Below are 15242 nucleotides of genomic sequence, written 5' to 3' on the forward strand. Positions count from 1 at the left end.
GAAGTCTTTGTGTTTCTGAAGGAAATCTAAGTAGTTCATCAAAGCAACAACCCTAAGAATCAAGTACGTCCTCAAGAATCACTTGAACCTAGGAGGAGAAGATTACAGTGAGCTGAGACGGTGTCACTGCACTCCAGTTTGGGCGACAGAGCGAGACTCTGTCTACAAAAAAAAAAAAAAAAAAGAATAAAGTGCTTACTTAGTCTTTTCACTTGCCTATCTCACAGATACCTCAAAAACACATTTCCAAAATTATTAATAAAACTCTTCATGCTAATCTGCACTCCCTCCCATTGCTTCTCCTTCCCATTCTTCCTATCACATTTACATGGCCATCCCATTCACTTAGTCAAGCCAAAACCTAGGAGTTCTCCTGAACTCTTTTCTCTGCCTCACTGTCCCCCACATCTAATCAATTATCATTATAGTGATGTCACATGCTAAATATCTTATTTCAGCTTAGTTTGTACCATCCTGCTGCTGCCACCAGTGTAAGTGACTACCTTATCTTTGCTGGATGATTGCCTTATTTTCCTCAGTGATTTCTCTTTGCCTACACCTTTTTCCCTTCCAATCAGTCTCTCCATATTACAGTCAGTGATGTCTTTAAAAAATTCCCAGTAAGCATCGAATTCCATTTAGTGACTTCCAAAATCTTTAATTTGACCTACAAAGGCCTTCACAATCAGGGCTTCAACCTCTCCAAATTTCATTTACTGCTCTCTGTCCTTCACCCCTTTCCACTGAGTCAGTACCGGATTTTTATTAGCTTCTTGGAAACGTCATGTTCTTTGCTGTTTTTCATGTTCTTTTTCTACATGAATTCTTATATTTTCTCCCATCCAATCTCAGCCTATATATCACTTACATATCACTTCCTCACTGAAGACTTTTTAAACACCCAGTGCCAGGCAGTATCATGTGGTGTTTACTGACAATGATGGGGTCTTTGCTGCCATGCCTCATTTCGTAGGGATTTGCTTACATCTTTCCTCCGCTCCGAGAGACAAGCTTCACAAGAGCAGAAACAGTGTGTGTCTTATTCATTGTTTTATTTTCAGTGGTTAGTGTAATGCCTGGCATAAAGTATGAGCTTTGACTTTGCATATGCTATTCCTTCTACTTGAAATGTCTTTTCTTAAAGTCTTTTAAACCTAGACTTACTTTTACTTTTTTCCAAGATGCTTCCCCTACCACACTCATACAAAGAAAAAAAAAAAAGTTAAATATTACTTACTTTGTGCCGCCACTTTACTTTGTACGTGCTTCCACTGTTGCACTTTTCAAAATTTTTATTTCTTTAGCATGTGGAGTTTACTTTGAGCTGCACTGCCTAAAGAATTTTTTATCTCCTCTCAACAAATAAAAATCAGTGCATTTCACAATTAACAAATCAAAACATATGGCGATACTGGACACAATATTCCCCCATGACAATAATTCACCTTGAGCGAAGTAGTTGTCCTGGTTAAACAGTGCATGCCATCTCCAGTTCACTAGAAATATCACTAGATAAGCCACAATCATCACCCATTTTGAGCTTGCAATCACTAGTACAAGTTTATCTCTTTTACTAAGTAAGTAGGTCATTACTTTGCGTTCTTTGAAAAATAACAAGGAGAATTTTAATCATTTTGAATCCTGCACTACCCAGCATGCTCCATGGGATAGAGCAGGTGCTTAATAATGTTATTTAATTGATAGATTGATGAATTTATTTAAAAAGAATACTGCTTTTCTGTTGATATTTAATTTTAATTAAATTTCCATTTTTGTGGGATCCACTGTGGGAACCTACTACAGGAGATTAATTAAAATAATGACTATGAACTCAAGGACAGTTCTGAAATATACATGTTTAACATTGAATGAATTAATACTTTTTTAATCCACAGAGTTAGGTCAGCTGTGGCGTCATTTCCGAAAGAAGCTATTTCATACCCAGCAGTAGAGAATTGTCCTTTGGGCATTTGAGAATATCATTATAAGGAGAAACAGATCTTGAGTTAGAATAACTGAATAGTTTCTAGAAAGGAAAACTTGTTCTAATACCAACAACCAATCCTAATAGGGGTCCTAGTATCTGGGTACTACTGCTATTACATGTGCTTATGAATGAGCTGAAATAACAATTGGAAGTACAACTCTCACTTCAGATGAAAAAGTGACAATGCTGCTGTTTCATGTCTCTAATAGACCTTGATAATATTGACAGTCATTTTTTGATGCTTGTAGGATGCTCTTATTTCAGATTTTGTAATCCATATAATTCCAAAAATCATCTAATCTAAAAAAAAGACTTGAAAGTGTAAAATGTAAAAATGCCAAGAGTCCTGGGAGGCCGAGGCAGGTGGATCACCTGAGATGAGGAGTTTGAGACCAGCCTGGCCAACATGGTGAAACGTCAACTCTACTAAAAATACAAAAAAAAAAAAAAAAAGTGGCTGGGTGTGGTGGTACACACCTGTAATCCCAGCTACTCGGAAGGCTGAGGCAGGAGAATTGCTTGAATCCAGGAGGTGAAAGTTGCAGTGAGCCAAGATCATCCCATTGCACTCTAGTCTGGGCAACAGAACGAGACTCCATCTCAAAATAAATAAATAAATAAAATAAAATTCCAAGAGTCATTCTTTCTTTAACTGTGTCTTTTTAACAATATTTGAGCACATGTTCAAATATGGTAGTATACTACCTTATAAACAATTTGGTTATTAACCTGGTAGCAAATATTACAGTTAATTTTAAAAGTTTTTTTACATTTAGAAAGTCCGAAGGGCAGTCTCTTCTGCTTTTAATAAAGCAGATCCTCTAATACAGCATATAGTTTCTTATCTCTAGTGTGTTTGGCCCTTTAATATTGACATAAACTTTGAACTAAGGGTAACAAAAGCCTTAATATTAATAAAGATGATAATGAATGTGAATGTAAAATTTTTGCACATACAGTATATTGAAAGCAATGATATAGTCTAGTCAATGGGCATTAGGAAATGAAAATATTTTGATGTGTAGATTAATTTGTAACAGATGGAAGACATACAAAAGAGATTACGTTCTACATCAAATTATACAAACTAAAAATTAAACAACATTTATTGGTTTTTATTTATAAATAAAGAAATGTTCAGCACAAACAATTTAGATTCAAATATTTAAGCAAGGAAAAACTCAGAAGTTTTTAACTTAACATACTTCCTCAAAATTATGTTTTATAAAGAATTTCATGATATATTGAAATATGACTCCTCTTTCTGCCATTCAATTCTATGTTCTTAAGGGTTCTTGATAAGACAGAGTCCTTGAGGGGAAAAAGAGAGATTTTTGAAATAAGCATCAATTGTAGTCAAGTGTTTATTACAATCTTAGCCTTTCAATTTTTCATATAGTCATTGTTTTTATTAAGTACTACTAAGAACAAATTATCTTACTTAGTAAATAATACCACCAGTTCCCTTTTAAAAACTCAATATTATTTACTACACTACTCACCATTTTGTAAATATTTTTCTACATGTTTACCTTTTTTTTGAAAGTGAGAAATTCATACTGTACCAAAACATTTAAATAGCATATAAAATTTTTTCCACCCTGATTTTACCACAATTAGAAATAAAAATAAAAAATTTTCCCACTATTGTGTGTCTTTTACACATTTTTTTAATTAGAGCAGTCAAAGCATCTAAAAAGCTGGCTTTAGGTAATTCATATAGTTCATTGTTTGCAATTTTTAAAACAGGACCACATGCACTTTGCCACTACTTATATTTTTAATATTCTTAATTGAACAAAAAATATAATTTCCATTTTCTGTATATAGTGTCTTCAAAAACGGTTAAAATTCTGATCCTACAAAATGGTTTACATAATTTTATTATACTTTTTTTAACATTTCTCTAAGAAAATAGTTAAATTATTTCTTGTAAGTAGCAGAAGATGTATTTTTTAAATTGTAGTATGAGGAAACACTTTAGTACGTGATTTCCAAAAGTTACATAAAAATGTGGTTCTGAAAATAAACGCCATATTTTCCAAACTTTATTAGTAGTGCATGAAATTAGATTGAGAAGTAGGAGAAAGTGTGATTTTGTCCTTATCACAGAACATATAGGTTAATTTTTGCACATTTAAATATTACACATATAAATTGATTTATTTTTCCATTTGCCAAAGTGTCACAAATATCAAATGGCAAACGTTGCTTTCACTTCAGACAATTCAGAAGGCCTGTTGAATTCATTACCACTTCCAGTTGTTTGCTTAGTGTAAAAAAAATGAAGAAAATATTATTATTTTTTCTTTCCAGTTGCCATAAAGTAAGAGTGGTATAGAACATAACATTTCTGAAATGTTGAATAACAATCTGACCAAAAAAAAACATACCTATAGATGAAAGCCTCTTCTTACCTTTGTCTTGGAATACATCTTGGATATTTTAACTGCCCTCTGTCACACTGCATTCTAAGTATAGATCCGGTAATATATAATTCAGCTGGATAAGTATCTCCTCTACAAATGAACTCAACATATTCACCATGCAAAATATGTGGTCTATTGTCAAAATCCCATTTCAGAAGTAAATTATTCTTTTCCATTTCAGCAAAAGATAATGTGCATGGCTCTGGGAACAACAACAAGATAAAAAAAAAAAAAAAAAAAAAAAGAAAGAAAAAGAAGAAAACTATCTTGTTACATCTTGGTACGAACAGGAATCATTGTATTGTGTACTCATGAGGACCTTAAAATTCTCAGATATAAGAGTAGCAAGCCAGTTAATTAGAATTAATATTTGAGTCATAAAATACATTCAAATCTCACAGAAAACAGTGAGCCATTTCTCTCTGTGGTCCTGGATTTGGGGAAAAGGTATTTTCTGCCAGTTACTTAGTTTTATGTTATTAGCTTTTTCAAAGATAGCAAACAAACAAAAAGAGGTATTTTGGGGGAAGCACTGACAGTTACTAATGATCATTGATATCATGCTCTTTTCCCTTTTCATTCTTCAGAAAGTTCAAATAAAATTATCATGAGACAAATTATTAATTGCTGTATAAATAACATTTTATGGAAATATTGACATGAACTAGATTCTCAACACTGACCAAAGCTTTATAACCTCATGCCATCCAAAATGGTTAACAGTTACTTCTCTTTAAAATATCTAGTTAAGAAATATCAGGCCTGGATTAAGACATTTTAAATTCTAAGCATGGAAAGTAGAATTGTGTCCTTTCCCATGTATACTAAACAAAAGAGAACCTTAAAGTATGTATTAGGATACACACACACAAAAAAACTCTTTGATTTTTTTTCCCAGAATAAAAACATTAATATTTCTAAAACATCAAATATCAGATTATTTCAGAAAATGGGATTTCTTGTGTCCTTGTGTCCTTATTTGTCTCCTAGATGACCTAGCATTAAGGAATAACTTCTGAGACAGGTAAAAAGGTTCAGAGTTGATAATATGGCATATTAATCACATACTTGTAGTACATTAACAAACTTATTTAGTATGCCCTCTCTGATTGCCTGCAGGGGATACATTTCAAGAACCTCAATGCATGCTTGAAACTGCAGATAATGCCAAACCCTATTGTCATCCATTTGGAACACATTTTTGTTCATGTCTTCTGTCCACAAATTTAACTCCTCTTCCACCTCAACTAAGCATTTGTTATACACTGTAGCTTGTAACTTTTGCAGTCTGAGGTGCAACAACAAAACTAGCACGGATTTCTTTTTCTTTCTTTCTTTACACTTTCATAGATAGAAGACTCATTGTTTCCATGGATCTTAGCAACCTCAGCACACATTTATTTTTCTTTTCTTTTTAAGTTGAGAACTTCCACCTTTTCACTTAAAAGAAGCACTTTATCCTTCTTTTTAGCATACCTTGGGCAGGAAAGACGGAAAGGCATGAGATTTTATTATACTACTCATTGCAGAATTTAAAATGTATAAACTGTTTATTTCTGAAATTTTCAATTTAACGTTTTCAGACTGCAGTTTACAGCAGGTAACTGAAACCCCAGAAAGTGAAACCGCTGCTGAGAGTACTGTGTTCAGTTATTTTTTTCAGCAACTACTTATTAAATGCCTATGTGTCAAACGTTATGCCGGAAGTGCTACAGGCGCTAAAAATGAACAAGAATTACTACAGTCATTACAAAATAGTTGTGAAAATGAAGTCAAGTAGTGCCATAATTTAGGATGCCATTGTTCTACAAAACATGAGATTTAAATTAAAAGAAATTTAAAAGTTGATTCATGGACCTTTAACTTTCAGCTGTGGCAGAGTAGATCATACCAAACTCGGCTATGACACAGTAGATCATACCAAACTCGGCTACCACAGAGTAGATTATATCAAACCAGCACTTCTATTAAGAAACCAAAAATATGAAAAACAGGGAAACAAGCAAGCATTTCAAGGTATCAGAAAACCTCCAAGGAACTTAGTCAAGGAACTAAGGTTCTGGAAAAAATGTATTCAGCTGAGTTAAACATCTATGTGAGGCTGGGCGCGGTGGCTCACTCCTGTAATCCCAGCACTTTGGGAGGCCAAGGTGGGTGGATCATCTGAGGTCAGGAGTTTGAGACCAGCCTGGCCAACATGGCAAAACCCCGTCTCTACTGAAAATAAAATAAAATAAAATAAAATAAAATAAAATAAAATAAAACAAAATATACAATAAAATAAAATACAAATAAAATAAAATAAAATAAAATAAATCCAGGCATGGGGGCACTTGCCTGTAATCCCAGCTACTCAGGAAAGCTGAGGCAGAAGAATTGCTTGAACCTGGGAGGTGGAGGTTGCAGTGAGGTGGGATCGCGCCACTGCACTCCAGCCTGGGCGACAGAAGGAGAGTCTGTCAAAAAAATTCTATGTGCCATTTTTTCTCTTGAGGTGATCGTTGACTCTAAGTCTGAGAGATTAGGTGATAGAGAATGGCCAGGATAGGCATAGAACCAGCAGAACTTGTGAAAATCTCATCATAGAGTTGAAGACGGGAAAATGAGAATTTGGTAAACCAAGGCAGCAGGACTTGAAAAGGAAAGAACTTAGAAGGATAGAAGGTGTAGAGATATGAGCTTGAGGCTCTGCGCTAGCTTTTCTCTGAGGTACTGCTTATGCCTGACTTGTATAGAGTCATAGGATGAGAAACCAAGCAGAAAGTAAATACAAACTTACAGTGGGCATTTGGCAGTCTCCCAGTAATATCAGAGACATTCAAGGAGAAAAAGCTTTAATAAACACAACAAACAAACTCTCTGTGAAGAGCCCTGGAGAGTTACAGTCTGTGAGAAAAGGCAAACAGAGGTCTGAAAACAAATGTAGAGAAAGCTTTATTTCACATTGTATTGAAACCAACTGCCTCTACCCTAATCATCAGCCAGAGGATGAGATGAGTATTCTTTGGAGTAAGTTGACATCATCCAAACCTCCTAAAATTTTCCATATATAATATTTGAAATTCAATCAACTGTTAACAAAAATATCAAGAATTTGGGGCTAGAAAATAGTTCCAGATATTGGAGTTTGCAGATAAGCCTTAATAAAAAGTATGAATTATATGTTCAAGAAGTTGATGTTAAGATAGGATCTTTCATCAAATAACTCAAAGCTACAAAAAGAAAATATGAAATAGAAATGCAAAGATAATCGCTGAAATTGAGAACTCAAAAGATGAGTTTAAAGCAGATTGGATACATCTAAAGAGAGGATTATTAAACCAGAAGAAAATTGCGAAATTGAAACAAAGAAACGATACAACGAGAAAATTACCAAAAAAATTACTACTGTAAAACAAGAAGAAAATCAGAGAAAATATAGATTTAAAGAGACAATGGCATAGCAAAAAGATGTAATATATGTATCATGGAATCACAGCCAAGGAGTGGGAAATGTACACTTTAAAAGATATTAGCCAAACATTTCTAAAACCCATGAAGGCTATCAAGCACATCAAGATTCAAGGAATGCTACTAACTTGAAGAATAAAATGTACAAAGAAACCCACATCTAGACCAACATAAATAATTTGCTGAGATTAAAAACAAAGAGAAATGTTAAAAACAGCAGAGAAAAAAAAACGATACATTACATTCAAAAAGTATTATTAAGAATGGCATTTGATTATTTAACAAAAACTACAAAAACCAGAAAAGGATGAAATGACACCTTTTTTTTTTTTTTTTGAGATGGAGTCTTGCTTGTCGCCCAGGCTGGAGTGCAGTGCCGATTCTTGGCTCACCGCAAGCTCCGCCTCACAGGTTCATGCCATTTTCCTGCCTCAGCCTCCCGAGTAGCTGGGACTACAGGCGCCCACCACCATGCCCGCTAACTTTTTTTGTATTTTTAGTAGGGGCAGGGTTTCACCATGTTAGCCAGGATGGTTTTGATTTCCTGACCTCGTGATCTGCCCACCTCGGCCTCCCAAAGTGCTGGAATTACAGGCGTGAGCCACTGCACCCAGCCAAAATAACAGATTTTAAAGCACTGAAAGAAAATAAGGGCTAGGCTAGAATTCTATATCAGGCAAAAATATCCTTCAAAATTGAAGGAAAATAAAGACATTTGCAGACTTTAAAAAAACTGAAAAAATAATAAAGAAATAATAGTTTTCAAGCAAAAGTAAAATTATCCCAGTGAGAAACAGAGAAAAACAGGAAAAGATGAGGAGAAAATGCATTGATACATATATAGGTAAATCTAAAAGAAGATAGTTGGACAAAACAATAATGTCAATCATATTTTTTGGATTTAAAATACATGTAGAATTAAAATACATGATATAGTAATACAAAATGTTGGAAGAGTAAATAATTAGTGTTTTAAAGTCCTAGAGAAGTGATAAAAGTTCTAATATATATTGGATTGAATTAATAAAGATTATATGATATAATCTCTATGATAATGGTTAAGAAAAAATGACAGGAAAGTATAACTAACCAGCTAATAGAGGATGAACTAGTTTAACAAAAAATAGATTTATCCATAAGAAAGTAAAAATATTTTTAAAAAGAAAAAATAATAGAGAACAAGCTGGGCACCATGACTTATATCTGTAATCCAGCACTTTGGAAGGCCAAAGCGGGAGGATCACTTGAGCCCAGGAACTCAAGACCACTCTGGGCAACATAAAGTGACACCATCTCCACTAAAAATAAAAATAAAAAAAATAGCTGGGTGTGGTGGCGCATGCCCCGTCTCTACAAAAAAAAAAGAAAAATCTAAAAATTTGCTAGGTGTGGTCCCAACTACTAAAGAGGCTGAGGTGAGAGGTCATTTAAGCCCAAGGTCAGGGCACTCCAGCCTGGGCAACAAATGAGACCCTGTCTCTCTCTCTATATATCCATCTACCTATCTATCGATAGACCACCCTAGGCAACATAAGGAGATTTCATCTCCATAAAAAATGAAAATAAAAAAATAGCTTGATGTGGTGGCACACACCCTTCTCTATAAAAAAAATTATATATAAAATATATATACATTTCTAGATGTGTCTACATAGATACAGAGATATTGAGAGAGAGAGACAGAGACTGTTTCTCCTTTGTTGCCCAGGCTGGAGTTCCTTAGAAACAAATCTCTCTCTCTCTCTATATATATATATATGTGTGTGTGTGTGTGTGTGTGTGTGTGTGTGTGTGTGTGTGTGTGTATGTATATATATGCATATATGTATGTATGTGTGTGTGTATATCTACATATATATGGGTCGGTTCCAAGATGGCCGAATACGAACAGCTCCGGTCTGCAGCTCCCAGCAAGATAGACAAAGAATACGGGTGATTTCTGCATTTCCAACTGAGGTACCTGGTTCATCTCATTGGGACTGGCTAGACAGTGGGTGCACCCCACAGAGGGCGAACTGAAGCAGGATGGGGCATCGCTACACTTGGGAGCGCAAGGGGTCGGGGGATTTACCTTTCCTAGCCAAGGGAAGCCGTGACAGACTGCACCTGGAGAAACGGTACACTTCTGACCAAATACTGTGCTTTTCCCATGGTCTTAGCAATCGGAAGACCAGGAGATATCCTCCCTTGCCTGGCTTGGTGGGTCCCACACACACGGTGCCTTGCTCACTGCTAGTGCAGCAGTATGAGATCAACCTGCGATGCTGCAGCTTCACTGCGGGAAGTGGTATCTGCCATTGCTGTGGCTTGAGTAGCTCACAGTGGAAACAAAGCGGCCAGGAACCTCGAATTGGGCAGAGCCCACCACAGCTCAGCAAGGCCTACTGCCTCTCTAAATTCCACCTCTGGGGACAGGGCATGGCAAGACAAAAGGCAACAGAGAGCTTCTGCAGGCTTAAATGGTCCTCTCTGATAGGTCTGAAGAGAGCAGTGGCTCTCTCAGCATGGTGTTCAAGCTCTGAGAATGGACAGACTGCCTCCTCAAGCGGGTCCCTGACCTCCATGTAGCCTAACTGGGAGACACTTCCCAGTAGGGGCCAACAGATACCTCAAACAGGCAGGAGCCCCCCTGGGATGAAGCTTCCAGAGGAAGGATCTGGCAGCAATGTTTGCTGTTCTGCAGTCTCCACTGGTGATACCCAGGAAAACAGGATCTGGAGTAGACCTCCAGGAAACTCCAACAGACCTGCAGCTGAGGGGTCTGACTGTTAGCAGAAAAACTAACAGACAGACAGGAATAGCATCAACATCAACAAAAAGGGCATCCACAGCAAAATACCATCTGTAGGTCACCAACATCAAAGACCAAATGTAGATTAAAAACCACAAAGATGGGGAGAAACCAGAGCAGAAAAGATGAAAATTCCAAAATCCAGAAGGCCTCTTCTCCTCCAAAGGATTGCAGCTCCTTACCAGCATGGGAACAAAACTGGACAGAGAATGAGTTTGACGAGCTGACAGAAGTAGTCTTCAGAAGGTTGGTAATAACAAACTTCTCCGAGCTAAAGGAGCATGTTCTAACCCATCACAAGGAAACTAAAACCTTGAAAAAAGGTTAGATGAATGACGAGCTAGAATAAAAACTGTAGAGAAGACCTTAAATGACCTGATGGAGCTGAAAAACACAGCACGAGAACTTCATGACGCATGCACAAGCTTCAATAGTCAATTTGATCAAATGGAAGAAAAGGTATCAGTGATTGAAGATCAAATTAAGTAAGCGAGAAAACAAGATTAGAGAAAAAAGAGTGAAAAGAAATGAACAAAGCCTCCAAGAAATATGGGACTATGTGAAAAGACCAAATACATGTTTGATTTCTGTACTGGAAAGTGATGGAGAGAATGGAACAAGTTAGGAAACACTCTTCAGGATATTATCCAGGAAAACTTCCCTAACCTAGCAAGGTAGGCCAACATTCAAATTCAAGAAATACAGAGAATACCACAAAGATACTCCTCGACAAGAACAACTCCAAAACACATAATTGTCAGATTCACCAAGGTTGAAATGAAGAAAGAAATGTTAAGGGCAGCTGGAGAGAAAGGTTGGGTTACCCATATAGGGAAGCTCATCAAACTAACAGAAGATCTCTCGGCAGAAACTCTACAAGCCAAAAGAGAGTGGAAGCCAATACTCAACATTCTTAAAGAAAGAATTTTCAACCCAGAATCTCATATCCAGCCAAATTAAGCTTCGTAAGTGAAAGAGAAATAAAATCCTTTACAGACAAGCAAATGCTTAGAGATTTTGTCACCACTGGGCCTGCCTTACAAGAGCTCCTGAAGGAAGCATTAAACATGGAAAGGAATAACTGGTACTACTCATTGCAAAAACATGCCATATTGTAAAGACCATTGATGCTATGAAGAAATTGCATCAATTAACTCATAAAATAACCAGTTAACATCATAATGACAGGATCAAATTCACACATCATGATACTAACCTTAAATGTAAATGGGCTAAATGCCCCAATTAAAAGACACAGACTGGCAAATTGGATTGAGTCAAGACCCATCAGTGTGCTGTATTCTGGAGACCCATGTAATGTGCAAAGACATACATAGGCTCAAAATAAAGGGGTGGAGGAAGATCTAGCAAGCAAATGGAAAGCAAAAAAAAGCACAGCTTGCAATCCTAGTCTCTGATAAAACACGCTGTAAACCAGCAGGATCAAAAGAGACAAAGAAGGCCATTACATAATGCTAAAGGGATCAATTCAACAAGAAAGAGCTAACTATCCTAAATATATATGCACCCAATACAGGAACACCCAGATTCATAAACCAAGTCCTTAGAGACCTACAAAGAGACTTAGACATTCACTCAATAATAACGGGAGACTTTAACACCCCACTGTCAACATTAGGCAGATCAGTGAGACAGAAGGTTAGCAAGGATATCCAGGATTTGAACTCAGCTCTGGATCAAGTGGACCTAATAGACATCTACAGAATTCTACATCCCAAATCAACAGAATATACATTCTTCTTAGTACCACATCGCACTTATTCTAAAGTTGACCACATAATTAGAAGTAAAACACTCCTCAGCAAATGTAAAAGAACAGGAATCACAGCAAACTGTTTCTCAGACCACAGTGCAATCAAATTAGAACTCAGGATTAATAAACTCACTCAAAACTGCACAACTACATGGAAACTGAACAACCTGCTCCTGAATGACTACTGGGTAAATAACAAAATGAAGGCAGAAATAAAGATGTTCTTTGAAACCAATGAGAACAAGGACACATTTGTTCTCTGTGACACATTTAAAGCAGTGTGTAGAGGGAAATTTATAACACTAAATGCCCACAAGATAAAGCAGGAAAGATCTAAAATCAACACCCTAACATCACAACTAAAAGAACTAGAGAAGCAAGAGCGAACAAATTCAAAAGTTAGCAGAAGGCAAGAAATAACTAAGATCAGAGCAGAACTGAAGGAGACAGAGACACAAAAACCCTTCAAAAAATCAATGAATCCAGGAGTTGGTTTTTTGAAAAGATCAACAAAATTGATAGACCACTAGCAAGACTAATAAAGAAGAAAAGAGAGAAGAATCAAATAGACATAATAAAAAATGACAAAGGGGATATCACCACCAATCCCACAGAAATACAAACTACCATCAGAGAATACTATAAACACCTCTATGCAAATAAACTAGAAAATCTAGAAGAAATGGCTAAATTCCTGGACACATACACCCTCCCAACACTAAACCAGGAAGAAGTTGAATCTCGGAATAGACCAAAAACATGTTCTGAAATTGAAGCAATAATTAATAGCCCTCCAACCAAAAGAAGTCCAGGACCAGACGGACTCACAGTCGAAATCTACCAGGGGTACAAAGAGGAGATTGTACCATTCATTCTGAAATGATTCCAATCAACAGAAAAAGAGGGACTCCTCCCTAACTCACTTTATGAGGCCAACATCATCCCAATACTGAAGCCTGGCAGAGACATAGCAAAAACATAGAATTTTAGGCTGATATCCATGAAGAACATCAATGCAAAAATTCTCAATAAAATACTGGTGAACTGAATCCAGCAGCACGTAAAAAAGCATATCCACAATGATCAAGTCAGCTTCATCCCTGGGATGCAAGGCTGGTTCAACATATGCAAATCAATAAACATAATCCATCACATAAACAGAACCAATGAAAAAACCACATGATTACATCAATAGATGCAGAAAACGTCTTCGACAAAATTCAACAGCCTTCATGCTAAAAACTCTCAATAAACTAGATATTGATGGAATGTATCTCAAAATAATAAAAGCTATCTATGACAAACCAACAGACAATATCATACTGAATAGGCAAAAATTGGAAGCATTCCCTTTGAAAACTGGCACAAGACAAGGATGCGCTCTCTCACAACTCCTATTCAACACAGTGTTGGAAGTTCTGGCTAGGACAATCAGGCAAGAGAAAGAAATAAAGGGTATTCAATTAGGAAAAAAGGAAGTCAAACTATCTCTGTTTGCAGATGACATGACTGTATATTTAGAAAACCCCATTGTCTCAGCCCCGAATCTCCTTAAGCAGATAAGCACCTTCAGCAAAGTCTCAGGATACAAAATCAATGTGCAAAAATCACAAGCATTCCTATACACCAATAACAAGCAGAGAGCCAAATCATGAGTGAACTCCCATTCACAATTACTACAAAGAGAATAAAATACCTTGGAATCCAACTTGCAAAGGATGTGAAGGACCTCTTCAAGGATAACTACAAACCACTGCTCAACAAAATAGAAGAGGACAAGAACAAATGGAAGAGCATTCCATGCTCATGGATAGGAAGAATCAATGTCGTGGAAATGGCCACACTGCCCAAGGTAATTTATAGATTCAGTGCTATCTCCATCAACCTACCACTGACTTTCTTCACAGAATTGGAAAAAACTACTTTAAAGTTCATATGGAACCAAAAAAGAGCCCACATAGCCAAGACAATCCTAAGCAAAAAGAATAAAGGATGGAGGCATCATGCTACCTGACTTCAAAATATACTATAAGGCTACAGAAAACAAAACAGCATGGTACTGGTACCAAAACAGATATATAGACCAATGGAACAGAACGGAGACCTCAGAAATACCACCACTCATCTACAACCATCTGATCATTGACAAACCTGATAAAAACCTGCAATGGGGAAAGGATTCCCTATTTAATAAATGGTGCTGGGAAAACTGGCTAGCCATATGTAGAAAGCTGAAACTGGATCCCTTCCTTATACCTTATACAAAAATTAATTCAAGATGGAATAAAGACTTAAATGTTAGACCTAAAAACCATAAAAACCCTAGAAGAAAATCTAGACAATATCGTTCAGGACATAGACATGGGCAAAGACTTCATGACTAAAACATCAAAAGCAATGGTAACAAAAGCCAAAATTGACAAATGGAATCTAAATGAACTGAAGAGCTTCTGCACAGCAAAAGAATCTACCATCAGAGTGAGGAGGCAACCTACAGAATGGGAGAAAATTTTTGCAATCTAGCCATCTGACAAAGGGCTAATATCCAGAATCTACAAAGAACTTAAGCAAATTCACAAGAATAAAACAACCCCATCAAAAAGTAGGCAAAGGATATGAACAGACACTTCTTAAAAGAAGACATTTATGCAGCCAATAGACAAACGAAAAAATGCTCATCATCACTGGTAATCAGAGAAATGCTAATCAAAAGCACAATGAGATATCATATCATGCCAGTTACAATGGTGATCATTACAAAGTCAGGAAACAACAGATGCTGGAGAGGATGTGGAGAAATAGGAACACTTT

The 15242-nt window shown here is 36.4% G+C and overlaps 1 protein-coding gene across 1 annotated transcript in view; it reads right to left on the minus strand.

Moving 5' to 3' along the window:
* Nucleotides 1-3069: 3069 nt before the first annotated feature.
* The window catches only part of F13B (coagulation factor XIII B chain), a 32257-nt gene continuing 20084 nt past the window's right edge, over nucleotides 3070-15242 (minus strand). The window contains exons 11-12 of the mRNA XM_010358453.1: nucleotides 4405-4618; nucleotides 3070-3298 (exon numbers count right to left, since the gene is read on the minus strand). Coding sequence (XP_010356755.1) covers nucleotides 3265-3298; nucleotides 4405-4618 — 248 coding nt within the window. The 3' untranslated portion in view covers nucleotides 3070-3264. The remainder of the gene's footprint in view (nucleotides 3299-4404; nucleotides 4619-15242) is intronic.

This window comes from Rhinopithecus roxellana, chromosome 1 (assembly GCF_007565055.1).
Source record: "Rhinopithecus roxellana isolate Shanxi Qingling chromosome 1, ASM756505v1, whole genome shotgun sequence".
Lineage (NCBI taxonomy): Eukaryota > Metazoa > Chordata > Mammalia > Primates > Cercopithecidae > Rhinopithecus > Rhinopithecus roxellana.